The sequence below is a fragment of the Fukomys damarensis genome, unplaced genomic scaffold (genome assembly GCF_012274545.1).
Source record: "Fukomys damarensis isolate Sample0158 unplaced genomic scaffold, DMR_v1.0_HiC HiC_scaffold_4, whole genome shotgun sequence".
Lineage (NCBI taxonomy): Eukaryota > Metazoa > Chordata > Mammalia > Rodentia > Bathyergidae > Fukomys > Fukomys damarensis.
The window spans coordinates 49,492,819-49,511,583 of record NW_022900916.1 but is presented as its reverse complement, the minus strand read 5'-3'; the positions used below and the strand labels follow the sequence as shown (position 1 = coordinate 49,511,583).

The 18,765-nt window shown below is 37.7% G+C and overlaps 1 protein-coding gene across 1 annotated transcript in view; it reads left to right on the top strand.

Annotated features, from left to right (window-relative positions):
* Cav2 (caveolin 2) overlaps window positions 1-7,555 on the top strand; it is a 9,443-nt gene extending 1,888 nt beyond the window's left edge. Inside the window, exons 2-4 of the mRNA XM_010621906.2 lie at window positions 4-94; window positions 352-539; window positions 5,227-7,555. Coding sequence (XP_010620208.1) covers window positions 4-94; window positions 352-539; window positions 5,227-5,377 — 430 coding nt within the window. The 3' untranslated portion in view covers window positions 5,378-7,555. The remainder of the gene's footprint in view (window positions 1-3; window positions 95-351; window positions 540-5,226) is intronic.
* Window positions 7,556-18,765: the final 11,210 nt, after the last annotated feature.

Below are 18,765 nucleotides of genomic sequence, written 5' to 3'. Positions count from 1 at the left end.
CAGCCACCATAGCGGTATCGACTACGCCGACCCGGAGAAGTTCGTGGACTCGGGCCAGGACCGGGATCCCCACCAGCTCAACTCGCATCTGAAGGTGCAGGCGGGGAGGCCCTGAACCTGGGCTGGAGGCGCCCCTGTCCCGCTCCCAGCCCCCAGCCCCCAGCCCCGGCACCCATGCACCTTGCCGGGGTTCCCTTCTGCTAGGCAAACTGCTACGCGTCCAGTTGTGCTCCTAAGGAAAGGTGGGGATGCCCTGGCCCCGTCCTTCCCTGCCTCTGCCGCCTTCCTCGCTCCTGCTTCCCCGAGCCCCAGTGTGGGTGACAGTTCGGTCCCCACGTCTTGTCTCGGCAGCTGGGCTTTGACGATGTGATCGCGGAGCCAGTGACCACGCATTCCTTTGACAAAGTGTGGATCTGCAGCCATGCGCTCTTCGAAATCAGCAAATACGTGATCTACAAGTTCCTGACGGTGCTCCTGGCCGTCCCCTTGGCCTTCGCCGCGGGAATTCTCTTTGCCACCCTGAGTTGCCTGCACATCTGGTGAGAAGGGGCACGCGGGGTGGACCCGCTTCTGACAAGCAGGGATGGGGTTTTTATTGCCATCTTGCCCTGCTCTTCCTTTCTCCCAGATCGGTTTGTAGAGGGAAGAAAACGCCTCAGTTCTCATGCAGTGGCAAAAAAAATGTAAGGAAGGCCTGCAAAGCACAGTGCGCACTTCTTAACAATAATAGTTCGGGCTGGGAGTTTAAACAGAAGGAAGAATGCGCCTCTTTCCTACGTGCTATTTTCCTTCCCAGAGTGAAGGCCAAGCTGAGTGTGGAGGTGGGGACTTGGAAGCAGGCTTCCCGCAGGCTCCTGTCTCAAAGGGCACTGTTAGGACTTGAGCCTGTGGTTCTGGGCAGGGTTCTTTCTTTCTTTCACTGCCTTTTATTCAGGCACACCTGTGCCTGGGGCCAAACAAGAGATCTCAGAGGAGAACGCCATGATATAATTGCACAGCAAGGTCAAGCCTGGCTAAGCAGTGCAGGAGGGCAGCTCTGGCCCTGCTTGGCAGGTGGCAGGGATGAGACCCCAGGAGATGGGAGGTGTGTACACTGACCGGAAGGCCGCTCCCCCCGCCCAGGAAAGGTGCCGGAAACTGAAATAAGAATCAAATTACTTTTTCCTCTGTAAGGCACAAATGGAGGTGCCATCCAGTTAAAAGGAAAAGAAATTTGGAAATCCGGTGGACATTGATAGGATATTTTAAGTAACTTTAGTCATACTTTTAAGCATTACAAAATGTAAGGAAAGCATTGTATTCCAAGAACTTTTGTTGTTGTGTTAAAGGATATCCACTTTATTCTGAAAGGAAGAATTGCCTGTGTTTCACTACAGTTGTCAAGTAGGTGCATCAAGGTATGGTCCTGGCGAGATGTGTGACCGCAGATGCCTCTTTAAATGCAATAGATGGCCTTACTCCACCCAAGAGATGTTCAGTGCTCCTTGTTAACCATCACCAAACGAGTATCATTCCACCTCCTTAACACTGTTACCTCCATTTCTTTAGTCAGCCAGCTGTCAGTCTCATAAACTAAACCTACTCAGTGCTCAGTTGATGTTGGCTACTTCACATAGGAGGTCCCTTCAGCGTACCCACTGCCCGTCAGGCTGGCTGCCTAGGCCAGGTGTGAGCACTGGGAAGACACATTTAACTCTGACAGAGAAGAAGGAAGCGCAGGGAAGACTGTGTGTGGGAAAGAGATCTAAAAAGTTAAAGAATAAATAAAATTTCACCAGATTAGTAAAGGATAAATAAAGGTCTATGATTTCATCACTGAAAGTTGTAAACAGTTATGTTGCAAGTGCCAAAACATGGCCAGAGAATCGGAAATGTGGCCTTCACACATGTGCAGACCCATGAAAGCCAGGTGTATGTACAGTTATCGCATGTTCTGACATTCCCGAGCACGTGGACTCTTAGAGATCCCTAACTTAGCACATAAAATATGAAATTACTAATTAACTAAACCAGTCATTTTAACCCGTGTGTCAATTTTGTGACTTTCAAAATGTGAAAAATAAGTGATACATGGACTAATGTGAAAATCTGGCTGTGAGGCTATTTGGAAATAGGGAGTGCCATATTTGTAGTCAGCAAAACTAGGCTTTCCCAAAGCTTTTTGGAAAAATTAGAAAAAAACAAGTTTTTCATTTACTAGACGGTGGAAGATATAAGTAATACTACAATTAATCACACGATGCCTATCTCCACCTGGTTCTCCTTAGAATCAGGAATTATTTTTGTGTAGTTCTTCCCTTGGTGAATCATCAACCAACTTCCTCTTTAGCCATCTAAAATGTATTACTTAACTTCGGCTTGTTTTTCAAGTCACTTTCATGTGAAACAACAATATTTAACTATAATCTGTCATCAGGCAGCTGCAATTGTATGTACAAAAGTAATTTCAATCAAAAATGCTTAAATGCTATTTTATTCCTTGGTGACATAGATTAGTCATTAATGGATTACATTCCCATGACACATAAGACCAAATGAGAGGCCTTATAGAACAGCAAATCCATTTAAATATCTCTCTTTCTCTTTCTCTCCCCCCCAACCCCTCTCCCTTCCTTCCTTCCTTCCTTTCTTTTTGTTTGGTTTATTTATTTTAGGGGGGGTTAATTAGTGCTTTATCAAGAAGTTGATAGTGGCCAAAGTTCAGAAAATATGCAACAGTGGAACTCTGAACCAAGTCTCCCAATACCTGACTTTAGATTTTTTTTTTCAAGATAGTCTCCCTATTTTGCCCCAGCTTTCTTTGAACTCCAAAGATTCAAGCAGTCTTCATGCCTCAGCCTCCTGAGTAGCTGAGGCTACTTGTCAACTGTATATACCACTGTACACAGCTTGATTTTATGTTCTCTACAGAAACAAATAACAACCAAAACAAAAAAACAGAAGCCTAATGATATTGAACTCTAGACCAGCAGTGCAGTCATTAAGGACTGATGAATGTTTTGATTCCATGCTGCACTCAGATTTATGTCATTGGACATAAATGGATCATAGCCAAAGAAATGTGACTGGAATATTTGTACTTTTTTACATGTGCAAGATGGAAACACAATGGTAGCAATCTCATCTCTAGAAGACATTTACAGTACAGTAAATTGCTGTAACAGTGCAATTTGCATGACACTATAACTAAACAGAATCTCAAGGGCACATTGTCCAATGGAGAAACATATAATCTTATAATTATAGATTATAAATTTTATGTAAGAAACGTTTTATTGGTCACATTGACCCTTAACCAAATTGTAGGTCATTTCAGAATGTGTATAATTTCAGAAGAGAAATTACTTGCAACTCAAGGGTTATGAGGGTCTCCATTCCAAAATGAATGAATAATAACTTAAAGAAAATAAAAGTAAATGAGTTACCCACATCCTATGAACTTAAGTCTTCAGATGTAGGCAACTGTACTTTGCTGAATTGGAAAATCAGCTTTTGCCAAGTATTTAAGTCCCCTTTAGGACATGGAGAACTAAGGAGATATGGGAATAGAAAATTCTTAAGTCTAAGGAAGACTGAAATATATTCTAATCAAAGCAGTTTAATTAGCAAACTTTCTGATCTAAACCTCAGTTATTGATATGAGGTTATTTTGCCGTTGTGGCTTTAATTATATATTCTGAATTCAAGATATGACTATTTATTGTTCATTATACTGATAGTATCATGGGGACATTTTAGGGTTGCATAATAAATATTAATCTTGATAATCTGTTCTGTAAGTTTTCCTGTTCTCACTATAATTTGTAGCAATATGCTCAAGACCACTTACCAAATGGCATTAAAAGTCACAACTTGCCACCACTCAGGTTTCTATTCAATTGTTTAGCTCTGAAACACACAACCATTAATTTTCTTATAAACGACTTCAAATATTTAGCACTTAGAACAAATGCAAGATAAAAATAGTCAGTGTGGATAAGCAATATGAATAATTCAGCATTCTAAAAATATATTAATCAGACAGTATCTGATCTTCTCTTCACTTTGGGCTAAAATCAGAAGACCTTTATTGAACTCACATTTTAATAGCAAATTGAGAAAATCAACTTCACTCTCTTGTGCCCACCCAGGTAATAACAAAACTTCTGTGAAAACACCAGCGATGCTTAAGAATTCGCAAACACTTTTGTGCTGAAAGAGCACTACTGCCATATCCAGCATTATTCAAAAGATTACATAGAAAATTGGCCAGCCTGAGGAATATAAAAATATACAGTTATAGTAAGAAAAGGCATACAAAAATAATTTGAAGATAATAGACTGGCTTTGTTCATCTGAGAGTTTCAACATTCTCTGCATTGTTACTTTATCCCACACAGAACACTTCTGTGTGTAATTACTATGAAAAATTAGTAGTAAGATGGAGCATAATAATAAAAAGCTTAATTAGCCAAATAAAATGCAAAATTTATTTCCACCCAGTTATTTATGAAAGGTCTAGTAACTTAAAGAACTTATGTTCTAGAAGGAAATACAGAAATATAAGCATGTATTTATGCTAACTTTTGGTAAATTTAAGGAAGTTTGTTTCAGTATTTTAAAAGGACAAAGAGGGAAAATCCAACCCAGCCTGGTCCAAGGGTTGTCACGTGGAATGAGGCAATAGGAAAGGTTAAAGCGAAGTAGAACCTCAGGGAAATGTGCAGAGTTAGATAGACTAATGTTGAGTGACAGGAGAAAGGAAAGAAGGGAAAGAAAAAAATTAAAAGGAAAAAATGGGAACAAAGCTTATGTATATAGCGGGGTGGAGGGGTTGAAGGGAGGGCAGGGGAATGAGAAAAAATAAGAATCGAGATATATCATATACTGGTACAAATTCTCAATGATGAATGTGATCATAAGGTATCCCTTATGTATACCAGTAAATGTACCAGTAAACTCACTTTAAATGTTTAGGGGCAGAGATCAGGTAGTAAATACACTGTTTTATTTTTATTTTACTGGTTCCAAAAGCATTCCACTAACTGAAAGAATGTTAGTATTTATCATGTACATGAACATTTATTTTTCCATCAGTATATCTTATATTTCTTGTCATTGTCCATTTGTTTTGAATTGGTCAATGAAGTTTATGTAAATTCAGTCATTATATCTTTTCATGCATGTACAAGTGGTCTTCTGTGGTAACATTAATAATCTTTCTGCAACCTTTTCCCTCTGTTCCAGGATTGTAATGCCTTTTATAAAGACCTGCCTGATGGTTCTGCCTTCAGTACAGACAATATGGAAAAGTGTGACAGATGTTGTCGTTGCCCCATTGTGCACAAGCATAGGACGAATTTTCTCTTCTGTCAGCCTTCAGCTGAGCCATGAATGAACATTAAGACCCCAGGTCTGGAGATTTGGATACTGTAATACGTCTTTGTTGTTATACCATAAAAGTACTACTGTTCTGTTGATTTCTCAACTGTTCAAATGAAGAAAAATATTGAGATTAGAAGCCATATTTAGAAAGATTTATTGGCCAACTTCAAATAATGCTTTTCTAATTAATAGCCAAGGACTTCATATCTAATTTTATAACCTAGCAACGCTTACTTTTAAAGACAGGCAGTTTTTGCTTTAGTAAAAAAAGAACATATTTTGAACTGATAAATTTATAGTGATCAAGGAACACTTCTCTCAAAACACTATAATAGTTTTGTGCACTGCTACACAAAAAGCTGGAATTTCTTATTTTCTTATGCTCGGGGAGTAATACTTTTAAAATTACTTTTACAGACATAATCATGAGGATACCTAGAGATATCACATCCAAACATCCTAGATTACAGTAACAAAAACATACAGTGATGTCACTAATATCAAATGTCACAAAACAAATAAATAGGAAAATAGACAGGAAAATGTATTCCTTTTAAATGTACTATTAACACAAAGGCTTATTTAACAAGATTTTTCCCTTTACTGTATATTTTGTACTTAATATAAATGTTACTCTAATTGGATGTCTTCAAAGCATTTTTATATTTGTTGTCATGTTGAACTAATATATATAATAAGCAAATGTATCTTCCACAAGAAGACTTCATGAAAATATTGCACTGTCTTGATTATGAAAGCATTTACATAGCTTCTGTGTGGATGGGATGCAGAAGGTTCATAAATGGGCTCTTCTTTCTCACTTTTCCAAGCAGAATTCTGAAAAGCTTTTGCACTGATATTTATCTGTCTGTGATGTTAAATCATATCTAATTGACATTTTGTCTTATAGTTAGAAATTAAATCTATATTCTGCATTCCTATGAATGTTTCACTTTACTTTCAGGTAATATTGGTGCTAATTAACAACATTTTATGATAAAGGCTATTTTTGACACTTCAGTACAATTTCCACTACATGATTCAGGTAGAGAGACTTACAGAGAAGTTGTCAATTTGGGGGATCCATGCTACTGAGCTATATGCATAAATTAAAAGCTAACAACTGCAAACTTTTAATAAGGATATTAATTTTGTAACATATGAAGTTATTCTGTGATTTGCGGGCTGTAGGGTCTTATTCTAAAGTTATGAGCTACCATGACTTTATAAATCTCATTCTAAAATGAAAAAGGCATATACAAAAGTGCCCACAGTGTGAGTAGTGACTTGTATATCTTAAGTGTATAAATGTGCAAATTTCAGAATTGCCATCAGAACATGAAATAACTTTCCTTTGAATATTCTCAGAAGTGATAGATCTTCAGTCAATGAAGATTAATAAAACTAAAAGTTGTCACTTTTGGTGAATAAAAAGGATGATTAAACTGAAATACTATTGGGAACAAATCAAGAGAATAATTAAATTATGAAACTCATATCTTTTTAAAGGTAATTATAAAAGAGACTTTCAAAACTGTCCTAGGACATTGTGACATCCATAGAAAAACACTCAAGATCATGACCTTAAAGCTTTGATACTCACTTAGCTGTATAGGTTTTATATTAGTTAAAAAGATCAATCAGTCTCATAGCTTTATAGTTATACTTTGTATTTTAAATGTTTTTTAAATATTGGCATGTATTGATTAGCAAAAGGTATTTGATTAATAAAATATCTATTTTAATTAATCACAAACTTCAACATTTTGAAATAGTGATTGGCAAGTTTTAAGACATCTATATATATATAGTTATATAATTAAACCTTTTAACTTCTAATATATGAAATATTGTTTCCTTATTTCTGAACAGTATTGATTACTTTCCAAATTAATTTTATTGAGATTTTTCATGAATTATTTTATTTCAAAATTCACATTTTGAATAAAGTAAATTAAAGTTTAGTATGCAATCATGTTAGTCCTTTTATTTGGGTTAAAGGGAAGTAGAAGAAAAGGAGACTCAAAACTTTCTAAAAGCTCATAAATGTATTCATTGTTTTTATTATATTTTATTCTACTCATTGCTTTTATTACATTAAATGTGAAATGCATCAATATAAGTTTCAAACTAATTTTAACTTATTAAAAACTAAAAATTGTACTTTTAAAAATTATGAGACTAGTAACTTCATTGTTTGTTTTTGTAGCACTTAAAGAAGTTCCACGAAAATTTTTTTGTCACCTGATGAACAGTATGAAGTAAATGGTTCACAAACTTACCATATTTCATCTTCCTTATAAAATCTCTCTTTGGTAATTCTAAATAAAAAGATATTTCTCTTTCTAATTTTTTTTTTTTTGGAGGGGTAACGGGGATCAAACTTGGGACCTTGAGCTTGTGAGACAGTCTAATTTTTTAATATGAAATTAATGACAATATAAATCACATATGCTTAGATACCTGTACCATGAAGCCAGACTACAGTCCAAAATTATTTTTGGAAAGCAAGTATGTGAAGAGTTGTTGATGATATTGGCATTAATTTTCTTGCGGTTAGTAAATCTGGGAAAAGGACCAACCTCTAGTAAGAAAATAGGTGTTTGGCTTTTTAAATGTGCCTTATAGTTTCAAAGCACTTTAAAACTCATTCTCTTTGATAGTCATCTACAACCCTTTCATTTATTCTGATGTCTTTTGTTTTTGTTTGTTTGGTGGTGGTGGTAGTGGTGGTGGTGGTGGTTGCTGTTGTTGTTGTTGGAGACAGGGTCTTGCTATGTAGTTTAGGCTGGCCTTGAACTCATTGTATCATCTCACCTAAAACTCACAAAATCTAATCCTCCTGCCTCAGCCTCCAGAGTGCTGGGATTGCAAACCTGCACCACTATGCCCAGCGACTTCTGGATGGTTTTCTTGGGATGCTGTTGAGCTGTAGTGAAAAGAGCCCTGCCCTATAAACCAGGCCTTGGGATTCCCACTTCAGCACTGCCATCCCTGAAGCATCTCATCCCCTGTAAATGTTTAAGCTCTAGGCTTCAATTTTTATATCTTAATGAAAGGACTGGCCTAAATGATCTCTCAAGACATCCTTCAGCTCGTTCTTTCCTATGATTTCAGTAGGATAAAAAGATTTGGTTATATCTCTTCTAGCCAATCCAGCTGTTCAGGCCAGGATAGTTCAAAAATTAACGAATTTTTTTTTTAAAAAATTAAAGTTGCAGTTGACTACTGGCATACTATAAATATATTCAATAATGTTTGTACTTTTCATTCTTCCAACAATAGTTATACTGTGTCTGCAGCTTTGTTCTTTGTGACAAGAATTCCTTGATTTTTGTCAGTTCTATTACTAGTTTCTCCAAAAAGAACGCCTTTCTCTATAGTTTAATCAGGATTAATCTCTTGGAAGGTTCTCTACCAGAATCACTCTACACCACTTCTGGTTTGGATCTTAAATATGCTCCAAAGGCACATATGATAAAGATTTGGTTCTCTGCCTGCCATAGTGGAAGGTGTGGAAACTTTAAGGAGCCTCCCGGGACGGAGTTAGCTCATTGGCTGCAGGCCCTTGAAAGGGATGTTGAGACCCTAGCCCTTCTTATCTCTCTGCTATCTGCTTCCTAGCCACAATGCTGTAAGTAGCTTCCTTTGGCATTTGCTTCTACAATGATTTTCTACCTAATTTTAGGCCCAAGGCAACATGAGCTAAACCACCAAATACTGAAACTACTTCTAAATCTGAACCAGAGTAATTCTTTCCTGACCATCCTCATCACCAACTCCACCTTCAGCCTGGCTCTTAGCCAGAGCCTTCTATCTGGTCTCACTCGTTGCTTTCAATATGATCTCTAATCTTGTTCTCTTTATAAAAAAAAATCATATCAAAACTCTGCATCACTCTGCTTAAAATTATCAATTGTAGGTCAATTTGTTAACCTCAGAATGATCATCCAAACTCTTGAGTGCCATACACAAGTCCTTCACTGTCAGTCCGTTGTCACCTTTTGTGCTTCTTCTGTGGCCTTTTTGAAAACTGGGCACTGCTCCCTGCAGCTCTGGATTTCTCTGATCCATGCCAGAAACCCTTCCTCTCATAACTCCTACCTGTTTCCAAAGCTCCTCTACCCAAAGTACATTTTTTGTGCCTTCATATAAAATCTTACACAAACCCCTATCATCACTTACCATACTGTAAAATTGACCCTGTCAATTAATCCCGTTAGACAACTAGTGAAGTCTTTGAAAAAAAAAAAAATGACTTCATCTTTGTTTCCTGGGATCCTGCAATGGTGCCCAGCACTTAATGAGTCCAATCAGTATTTTCTGACTACCTGACCAAATATCTGAAGAAAACCTGGAATGACTTCAGAACTAAGGGTAGGAATCACACTGTAACTTAATTTTTTTTCCACTTGCAAAAGGAATTTGAAACATATTGATTCGAATAAAATTTTTCTTCTCACTATTTTCTCCCTCATGAATCATTAAGTTGGGAAAACTAAAACATATAAAGTAAAATCAGGTGTATTTCACTGTGCAGGAGTAGTATCTGTCTTTACTCTCCACTGTCTTGCCTGAAACTTACTTTTAAATCTTTTTTTTCCCCTCATTGAGTTTATTGGTACATTTCAGGTATACAGTAGAGTTACATTCATTATTGGGATCTTGTACCTTTACATGCTAATAAGGGAAAAGAAAAACGTATGAGACAATTACTTTTAATTCTTCAAGAATAGAAAACCCTAGTGTTGGAAAGCTTCTTGGAATTTTTATTTATTTAGATCATTATTATTAGTAGTAGTAGCAGCAGTAGTAGTAGTACATGTGTGTAATGCATAATGTTTACATTCTTTGTGGGAAGTTGGTTCATGTACATAAGACATCTTAATTACTCTTCACATCCCTTACCCCTTCTCGCCTCCCTCCATTTCTTGATCCCCTACCCCTCTGAGAATAATCTATCTTCCCATTTCTTATTATCTTTTATTTTGCTCTCAGAAACATACCTTCACACTTTTTTAAATGTTGCTATTTCTTTATTAGTATAGGATATCATTGCCAACTTTGAATCACATATTTCTGAAACAGCATTTCTACAGAATTTTACATTTTAGAAAACCAGCCTCCTACATTGTCTCACTTGAATCTTAGGACAATTACAGCAAGAGGGAAATAATACAAATAATGGCTCAATTTCTTTAGCTTACAATTTCATCATTATAGAATGCTTGTTAAAGACAACAAGAGCTTACAGGATTTTTACAAGGTTGTCTTATTTTAAAAACTAAGAAAAAAGCGCAGCTGCAGTGACATTTACCATATCCGATATAATTTTCCCAATTTTGTATATTCTCTTCCTTCCAGGAGTATGTGCAGGGGAAGCTGACGGGGCGGAGACAAAGGAGACAGGATGTGCTACTCAGGCTCATGTTTTAGGAATAAAAATAATTTGGCCTCCTATTATCTAGTTATCCCAATGACTTCTTTCATTTCAAAAACAGTGTCTTTGCTATTTCATCCCTAAATAGCAAAATGAGCAAAAGAAGTCCTCCGTTTGTCATGTGTTTAAATCATTTTTTTACCTAGTCTCCAGCTTCCTTTTTTGGATTATATCTGAAATGTTACCTCCAGAACCTTACACCTTGATGCTTTTGAAGTGAAAAATATCCTTGAGTGGGGAAATATTTTAGTGGCCTAGCAGTCATCTTTCATTTTAGTGTGAATAGATGGTCTAAAGGGGACACTGAACACTACAGAGGAGACCAATTATAAGGGCCCTCAGCACTACAGAACACCAAAGACAAATTAAGAGATATGCCACCAACAGGAAGGCTGGGGCAGAGAAGAGGAAACAGGAGGCATCAATGACGTGACTTTCACTTTTCAAAGTGCTGCTTTTGGACATCCCCGCTTCAAATCCCTAGAGCAGGGGTCAATGGAAAATGAACAGGGGAGGAGAGAGTTGAAGTTAGCAAAAGCCTTCTTTTTCTCCACATAGGAGAGATGTTTTTGTCTTATTGAACCAAAAGGGTCCTGGGAGGGGGTATGATGACTCTGCTGGAGCCATGTACCCTACAAAGAGGGCAAAGCACAAAACTGAAATTGAAAACTGAATTATAACTGTGACCACCTGTGTCTCTTTCACCTTGCCCCTCTCTGCTACTGACTGCTGCTATGTGTATGTGGCAAAGAGAGGTGACCATAGCGCAGTCAGAGAAATTAGAGGACACCACTTCAACAAGTATCCAAAAATAGGATGGAGACATCTATCTGCCTGCACTTGGACGTGTGAGGTCACCCAGCTTGGATACATGGCTGGAGAAGTCATTTTGCCATTATAGGAAAAGGTAGGGGTGGAAAGTGGTGAGAGAAAGGAAGAGCCCTGACTCAGAGCGGGAAACAGCATGCAGCCAAGGGCAAATATTTCTTGCAGACATAAATGGATCCGGAAGAGATAAGAGCAACAGGTCATCTTTGGAGCATTCTTTTCTTTCCCTGCCTCTCAGACACTTGTCACTGAGCCCCAGCTAGTAACAAAAGGGACGAGGAGGGCAGTAAGCAGCTCCTGCTTCCCCACTGAATAGCACATCAGTTCCAGCCAACGGCTGTCTCCACTATCTGGGACAGTGAAACAAGGAGCCCTTTGGAGGGTTGCAGGGATGGGCACACCATTTCCCAGGAAGTCAAGTGACAAAGATTAGGGTGCTCATTTTACTGAGGAAGAAACTGTAGTCCTTTATGATTATGTAGTAGGAGAATTTTGATCTCCATATAAACAATAACAGGGGCATTGGTATCTGTTGAGAACTATCACCTGCGTGGCACTTACTCAATCTGCAGTGACCCTCTGACGTGGCTTCTGTCATCCCCATTCTCACATAATGAAACTGATGCACTAAAAATTGAGAAATGTGTCCAAGATAACAGTGGGAATTAGGATTCAGGCCAAGAGCATCTGACGTCAGAGTCAATACTCTGAATCGCTGTGGGGAAGATGTTCTATTTTGCCGAGGATATTGGCATGACTGTTCTATAACTTGTTCTCTCCTCTACCCAAAAATCTTTCTCATCATCTCAGTCGTGCCACTTTTTCTGCTCCTCACTGTCCATCCTTAGATTCAGTCACATGACCTCGGAGGTGAGGCCTCCCCCAAACTGGCATCTGGGCCCCCGGTACCCTCCTCACTTTGTCTCCTTCTAGTCCCTGAGTTCTTCCCCAGCTCTATCATAGGCACATCCTTTCTTTCTCTTTATGTTTATAGCTCCAAACTTTATATTCCAGCTGATATAAAAAATATATTTTTCAAATACCATTATTGGCATCTTTTGTAATTTTCACAAAATTTCTCTATCTTCTCACAGACTTTCTCACAAGTACAATGACCCATCTGTTCTTCTGCACTTCCTTTTCTTTCTCTTTCTCCCCCTTCTCACTTAGTCCTGAAAACTGAATATTTAAGATGCTTGAATTTTTTGCTGTCAAAGAGAAACTGAGCCACACCATATGATCCCGATTTCTAAGAACGTTGTCTTAAATGATGTAACAAAATTTAATGGTCTTTCTGATTCAAATTTGTAAACTACAACACACCCAATAAAGACATTACCAAATGAAGGTCTACAATAACAGTTGTACCTACATATTTTTCTCCCGAAGTGATAGCAGAAACCAGTTAATGTCAAAGAAGGCGACAATATTGAACATGGAAAATAATGATGCTGAAAAAGATGGAACCAACCAATTCTCTCTGGGTGAGATAAAGGCTCACTGACATGGCCCGCAGATTAGGGTTAGTCAGTGTAATCAAGAAGAAAGGCTCTCTGGAAAACAGACAGCATCTTCAGGCAATTTCATATGCTGCCTACGTAGGGGCCATGCCAGGGTGGAAATGGGATGTGGGGAGGTCTTGACCAAAGTCCTGGAAATGATGCATCAGAAAATCATTTGCTTTCATCTGGGCAAAGGAGCAATCCATTGAATCATTTGTGTACATTCAATTTAGACAAGAGGAAGATCCTGTGACAATTAAAATTTTGAAAATTAACCTCTAACACAGAGAGATCTGTATTATTTATTCTAGAGGTGCCTGAAGCTTCAGAAAATCTGTGGAAATACTGTGCAAAGAATTCCTTTTATTAAAAGTATCTTTTCAGAAAGAGAAAGACTACGTAAGGTTATTTTGTAGGGTTATTTTATTAAAGTAGGCAGACATACAAACACACACAAAACACTGACTATAAATATACTCAAATAAGGAAAAAAAGGCCAAAAAAAGATTACAAAATAATTTTCCTGGAAGAATTTTGGCAGTGATAAGCATTAATCTATGTGGGACTGATAAGGTGTAGCCCATGCTCTGCTTCACAGTGAAGGAATATTTATTTGAAGATTTCCATGAAAAAATGTTGAGATTTGGTAAGGAAAACCCACAGCCCTAAAATTACCCAAGGAATTTCACAAAGCATGAGACTCTTCGTGGTGCAGGATAGTTTTGGACTACTTGGAAGCAGCCCCTAAGGAAAACTGTATCTTCTTATAAAATAAATAGATATGTATCGCCTCGGCTCTTGCTGTTCACCCACACCTTTTAGGAGTATTTAACACAGCTTAGGCTCTTCTGTTTACAAAAAAAAAATTAAGCTGGTTGCTTCCCTGCCTGTGATTCTTGATTTCACATTCCAGGACTTCAGTTTATAGAAATGGAAAGAACTGCCAGTTCCCTGCAAGCAACTTGGCCAACAAAACCTGTAGGCTTCCCCTCAAATGGTATTTCCTTCAATTTGCTTACAAGTATTTCTTTACTAATGTGCTACTTCCTCTTGTTGGGTTGGGATTCCCTGTAAGTCGTTCAGGCTGCAGTTTTACTATTCTTCCTGTCACGTAAAGACTCTTCTTGGGCATTTCTCACCAGATGACACAGAGACTGCAAGTCTCTGGACCTCCCTGTGAGGAGCAGGGGAGGGGCTAGAGTAAGACATGGACGATAAGTGGAAGAAACAGTTACAGAGAAGAGAAGATGCTGTCAGAATGTTCATTTGTTTGGCCCTACAAAAAGATTTTACAGGCTGTCCCAAAACTATAATCTCTTACACCTGTTTTAAAACATATTCACATGAAGTAATCAAAGTTGACTTCAAGGCAAAACCAGCAGTGCAGAATTAAACCCATCATCCAGTATGTACAAAAGCCAACATTGCAACAGCATACTTTCTCTGCAAGTAGGGAAAGAAACAAACTGATCACAGGATTCTAAGTAAAGTGCCCTGTAAAAACTAGACCTCTTCATGGTCAATAAGAACTTTCATATATTTCTAAAAGAGTCAAATACTCTATGATTAACCACCACTGCCTTGAGGGAAGTAGTGTGGAGATAAGTTTTCACAAGATTATAGAAATTCCTGGAAAACAGTTTATTTACTACAGCAAGGACTAAAAGGAAAGAGAATTTCCTTTGTTGAATAATGGAGCTCTGAGTTGAAGTCTGGTGAGTTACAGAACAAAGGGCTTTTCTGAGATATTTTTAATAACAAATATTTACATTAGGTTAGGAAAAACAGCAAAATGTACTATCTTCTTATGATTTTCTGGTGGTATTCAAGAGTTAATGTCATTTCTAATCTTTATCATTTCATTCTAGACAAAATGGAATTTTATTTTATTTGTTAAAAATAAAGTGTGTGGTTTTCTAATACACTGTAAAAGGTTATTCTAGTACACTATAAAATGGTATATATCTCAGATACATTATATATTACATTATATTATGCCATATATTACATTATGTTTTGCTATCCTATTAGGTTTGCAACATAGTCTTATTTTGGATAACACTTATGGGGTGTCCACATTTTCAGAGTGGTCATAGTTTGTTTTACTTGAGTATGAGCAAATGTAGTCACTGTTGCATACCTAAATAATCTACATCTCTCAACTAGCTGTAATATAATAATTTGCTTTTTAGCACTAGGCTCCAATTTTTCTGAAAATTTTTGTTATGCACAAATCTTATTTGTAGTAAGCATTTGCAATTTTGGTTTAGGTAGAACTGTTAATTTTTACTTTCACTATTGAAATAAATCTCCTCGTATGAAAAAATTAGCCAAGTATTTATTTATGGCAACTAGTTGATTTCTCATGTGTCATCATGATGAGATAACAAATTGATTCTGGAAATTTGCATGGACTTCAAGAACAAATAGAAGAATTCAGTGACAGAATTTATTTGCTTATCCTTTGGCATTTTCTTAACATTTGGATTAATTTTTACACAGATAAACCAAATTGCCTTAAGGATTTCTAATTTAAATGGAATCTGTTAAAGAAAACGTCTCACAGGACAAAAAAAGTTAACAGACAACAGCAAGGCAAAAACTCTTGAGATACCCACTTTTAGAGATTATTTTTTGCTACATTTTTAAATATAGTCACAAGTTTCATCAAATTTACTTCTAAATTCAGAACAACAATAATTATGTCACTTTCCGGCACAAATACCAATGACTAGTTCAGGAAGTTTCTGCCACCTGGAAGTTTGTTTCTAAGATCTGATATAAGGCAGTATCCCTGCAAATCTTCACCTAAAAAATGGAAAAATGTTCAACATCACTAGTCATTTGAGAGATGCAAATGAAAACAATGCTAAGATTCCACCTCACCTCAGAAAGAATGGCTGCTATCATGAAATCTACCAATAATGAATGCTGCCAGGGCTGTGGGGAAAAAGAAACCCTGCTCCACTGCTGGTGGGTGTGCAGACTGGTGCAACCACTTTAGAAATCAGTATGGAGATACCTCAAAGAACTAGAATTAGAGGTCCCATTGGAGCCAGATATTCCCCTGCTGGGTATCTTTCCAAAAGAATTAAAAGAATCATACTGCACGGATATATGTGCACCATGTCCGTAGCTGCACAGTTTGTAATAGCTAAAACTTGGAAACAGCCCAATTGCCCATCAACTGGAGACTGAATAAAGAAGATGTGGGGCTTTTTTTTTAATATAAAATGGACTACTACTCAGCCATAAAGAATGATAAACTAGAGACATTCATAGCTTAATCAATGCAGTTGAGGCCATACTCAAGTGAAATAAATAGGACACACATGTGAAAATACTGAATAGTTTCTCGGGTGTGAGAAATTGAAAGTATAAATAAGGACCAAAATGTATAATACATAATGTGAAATAGGAAGAAAAGGTCCAAAGGGGGAGGAAAAGTGAGAGGGGCAGTGGAAAGAAAAGAAGGGATTGGAATTAGTATGAGAAAAGGAAAAGATGGAAACAAAATCTTTGTAAATAAGGAGGGGTGGAGGGGTTAAAGGGAGGGCAGGGGAACGGGGAAAAATAAGAACCAGGATATATTATGTAAAGGTACAAATTCCTCATAATGAATGTCACCAATTGTATACCTAAAATGTACCAGTAAAATTAATGAATGAAAAGAAAAAGTGAAGAAGTGTGAGTCTAACTGGATCACAGGACCTTGTTTTGGGGCAAGGAAGACTGAAGCCCACAAAACAGCAAATGGTAAGGTGTGAGGAAGAGCCAATGTGGGTTTATTAGGAAGAATAAAAGAGAAGCTCTGTGTCCTGTCTACCTAAATTCCTCCATCGCCTGGCCCTGGGAGGGAGAGTACAGGGAGAGCTCCTGAATTTGTCCTGCCAATTCCGCTCTGCCAGTTCTGCGGATCTGAGAGAATAAATGGGGGTTACTTAGAGCCACTGAATTTTGTAGTATTTTATTTACCCAGTATTATTATAGCAATAATTGATAGATGTGCCCTAAATTTTGACCTTTAAATATGTGTCAAATACATGATGGCAAAAAAGAAACATCTTGGTTCTGTCATCGGCTGGATCTGAGGGTCCCTGAAACTGAAATAAGGAATTAAACCCACTCCTGTTCACTGACTCCCATCAGGAAAAGAGGATCCTGGGCACAAAAATATTGTTGGCTGGCTGATAAAAGAGCAAGGCTGCCCGCTGAAGGGAGATGAAATGAAAAAAAAAAAAAAAGATTTTGAAAAGGAATATTTGGTTTGTGTGTCCACAAGCACAGCCTCAGGTAATTCAGGAAGCTCCAAGAGCAAAGATTCTCATGCTTCCTGATTCTGGACAAGTCCTCCTGGTTCATGCGCAGGCAACAATACGCTGGAGTTTCTTTGTACCAGGGCAGGGCTGTAAGGGGTTAACTGTGCTCCATGATCCTCCCAAGAAAGGGACGTGAGGAGCAAGAAAGTGTCTTTGGCCCTAAGGGGTGTACCAAAGAGCAGGAAGGCCAGGACAGCAGTCTCTTGAATGGACCAACACCTGGCGACAGACAGGGTACGGCACCTTTCCACAGGTGCCCAGATGATAAGCACGGGAAGATACTCCTGCAAACCCACTCTGAGCTTCCTTGGTAATTTTTATGCCTCCAGAATTTAGACACAATCCTAACAAAGTGCAAGAAACTCGAAATTAACTGAGATGAAGCTCTGCCATCTGAAGGAATGGAGGTTTGTAAAAGAAATTAAGTTTGATTACAGTTCACAGGAGATTTTTCACTGTATTACACTCTCTTCCACTTTAAAAACTGAAGCACAAAAGGCAAAATAATGATATCTCTTCAAGCTTGATGGCAGGTGTTCATCACACTATTTGCTGTAGTTCATGGAGTTAAACTGTTTTACAATAAAAAATGATGTGAAGTATAATATATTTACTTCACTCTAAAATTTTGTGGGCTAAAATGTAACCTCTCACCCAACATCTACTATTTGGGTAGTATCCTTAGTGTTTTAACTATATCACCTTATGAAATGCTCACAGACCCCCCTCGTGAGTAGATATCAATTATGTTTCCTATTTCATTTTCAAACAAGCCTTGTTTAGGCTGGCCTTGCCTTCACTACATGGCCCAGGCTGGCCTCAAACTTCTGTGATCCTCCTGCTTCAGCCTCTCTTGTGCTGAGATTACAGGCATGTGCCACCATGTGTGGTTACTTATTTTCCATACATACAGAAAGTGAAGCTAATTTGAAGAAACAGTATAAAAAAAATACTTTCTAGACATCTTGATGTGAAAGATTTTTTAAGAGTTGTTTCCCGATTTCTTAAAGAAAATAAATAGAGGAAAATATTTTTTAAAGTTCTTAGAATGGAAAAGCAGGAAGAGTCTGATTGAGTCTTCAAGCCAGACAGATAAGAAGAGCGATAGTAAGTCTTACTTTCTACTGGAAAAAGGACATATACGAGATTAAGGTCCCAAAAGAATTCCCCAGACAGAGTTAGTAGGGGGAGGTGTAAGGGTTGGGGATGACGATAAACAGTGATTACTCAACCAAACACAGAGATTTTTAGTACACTGACATTTTTATGCACTTGTGTGTAAACAGTTACTCTTGGGTAGGACCTGTACCCT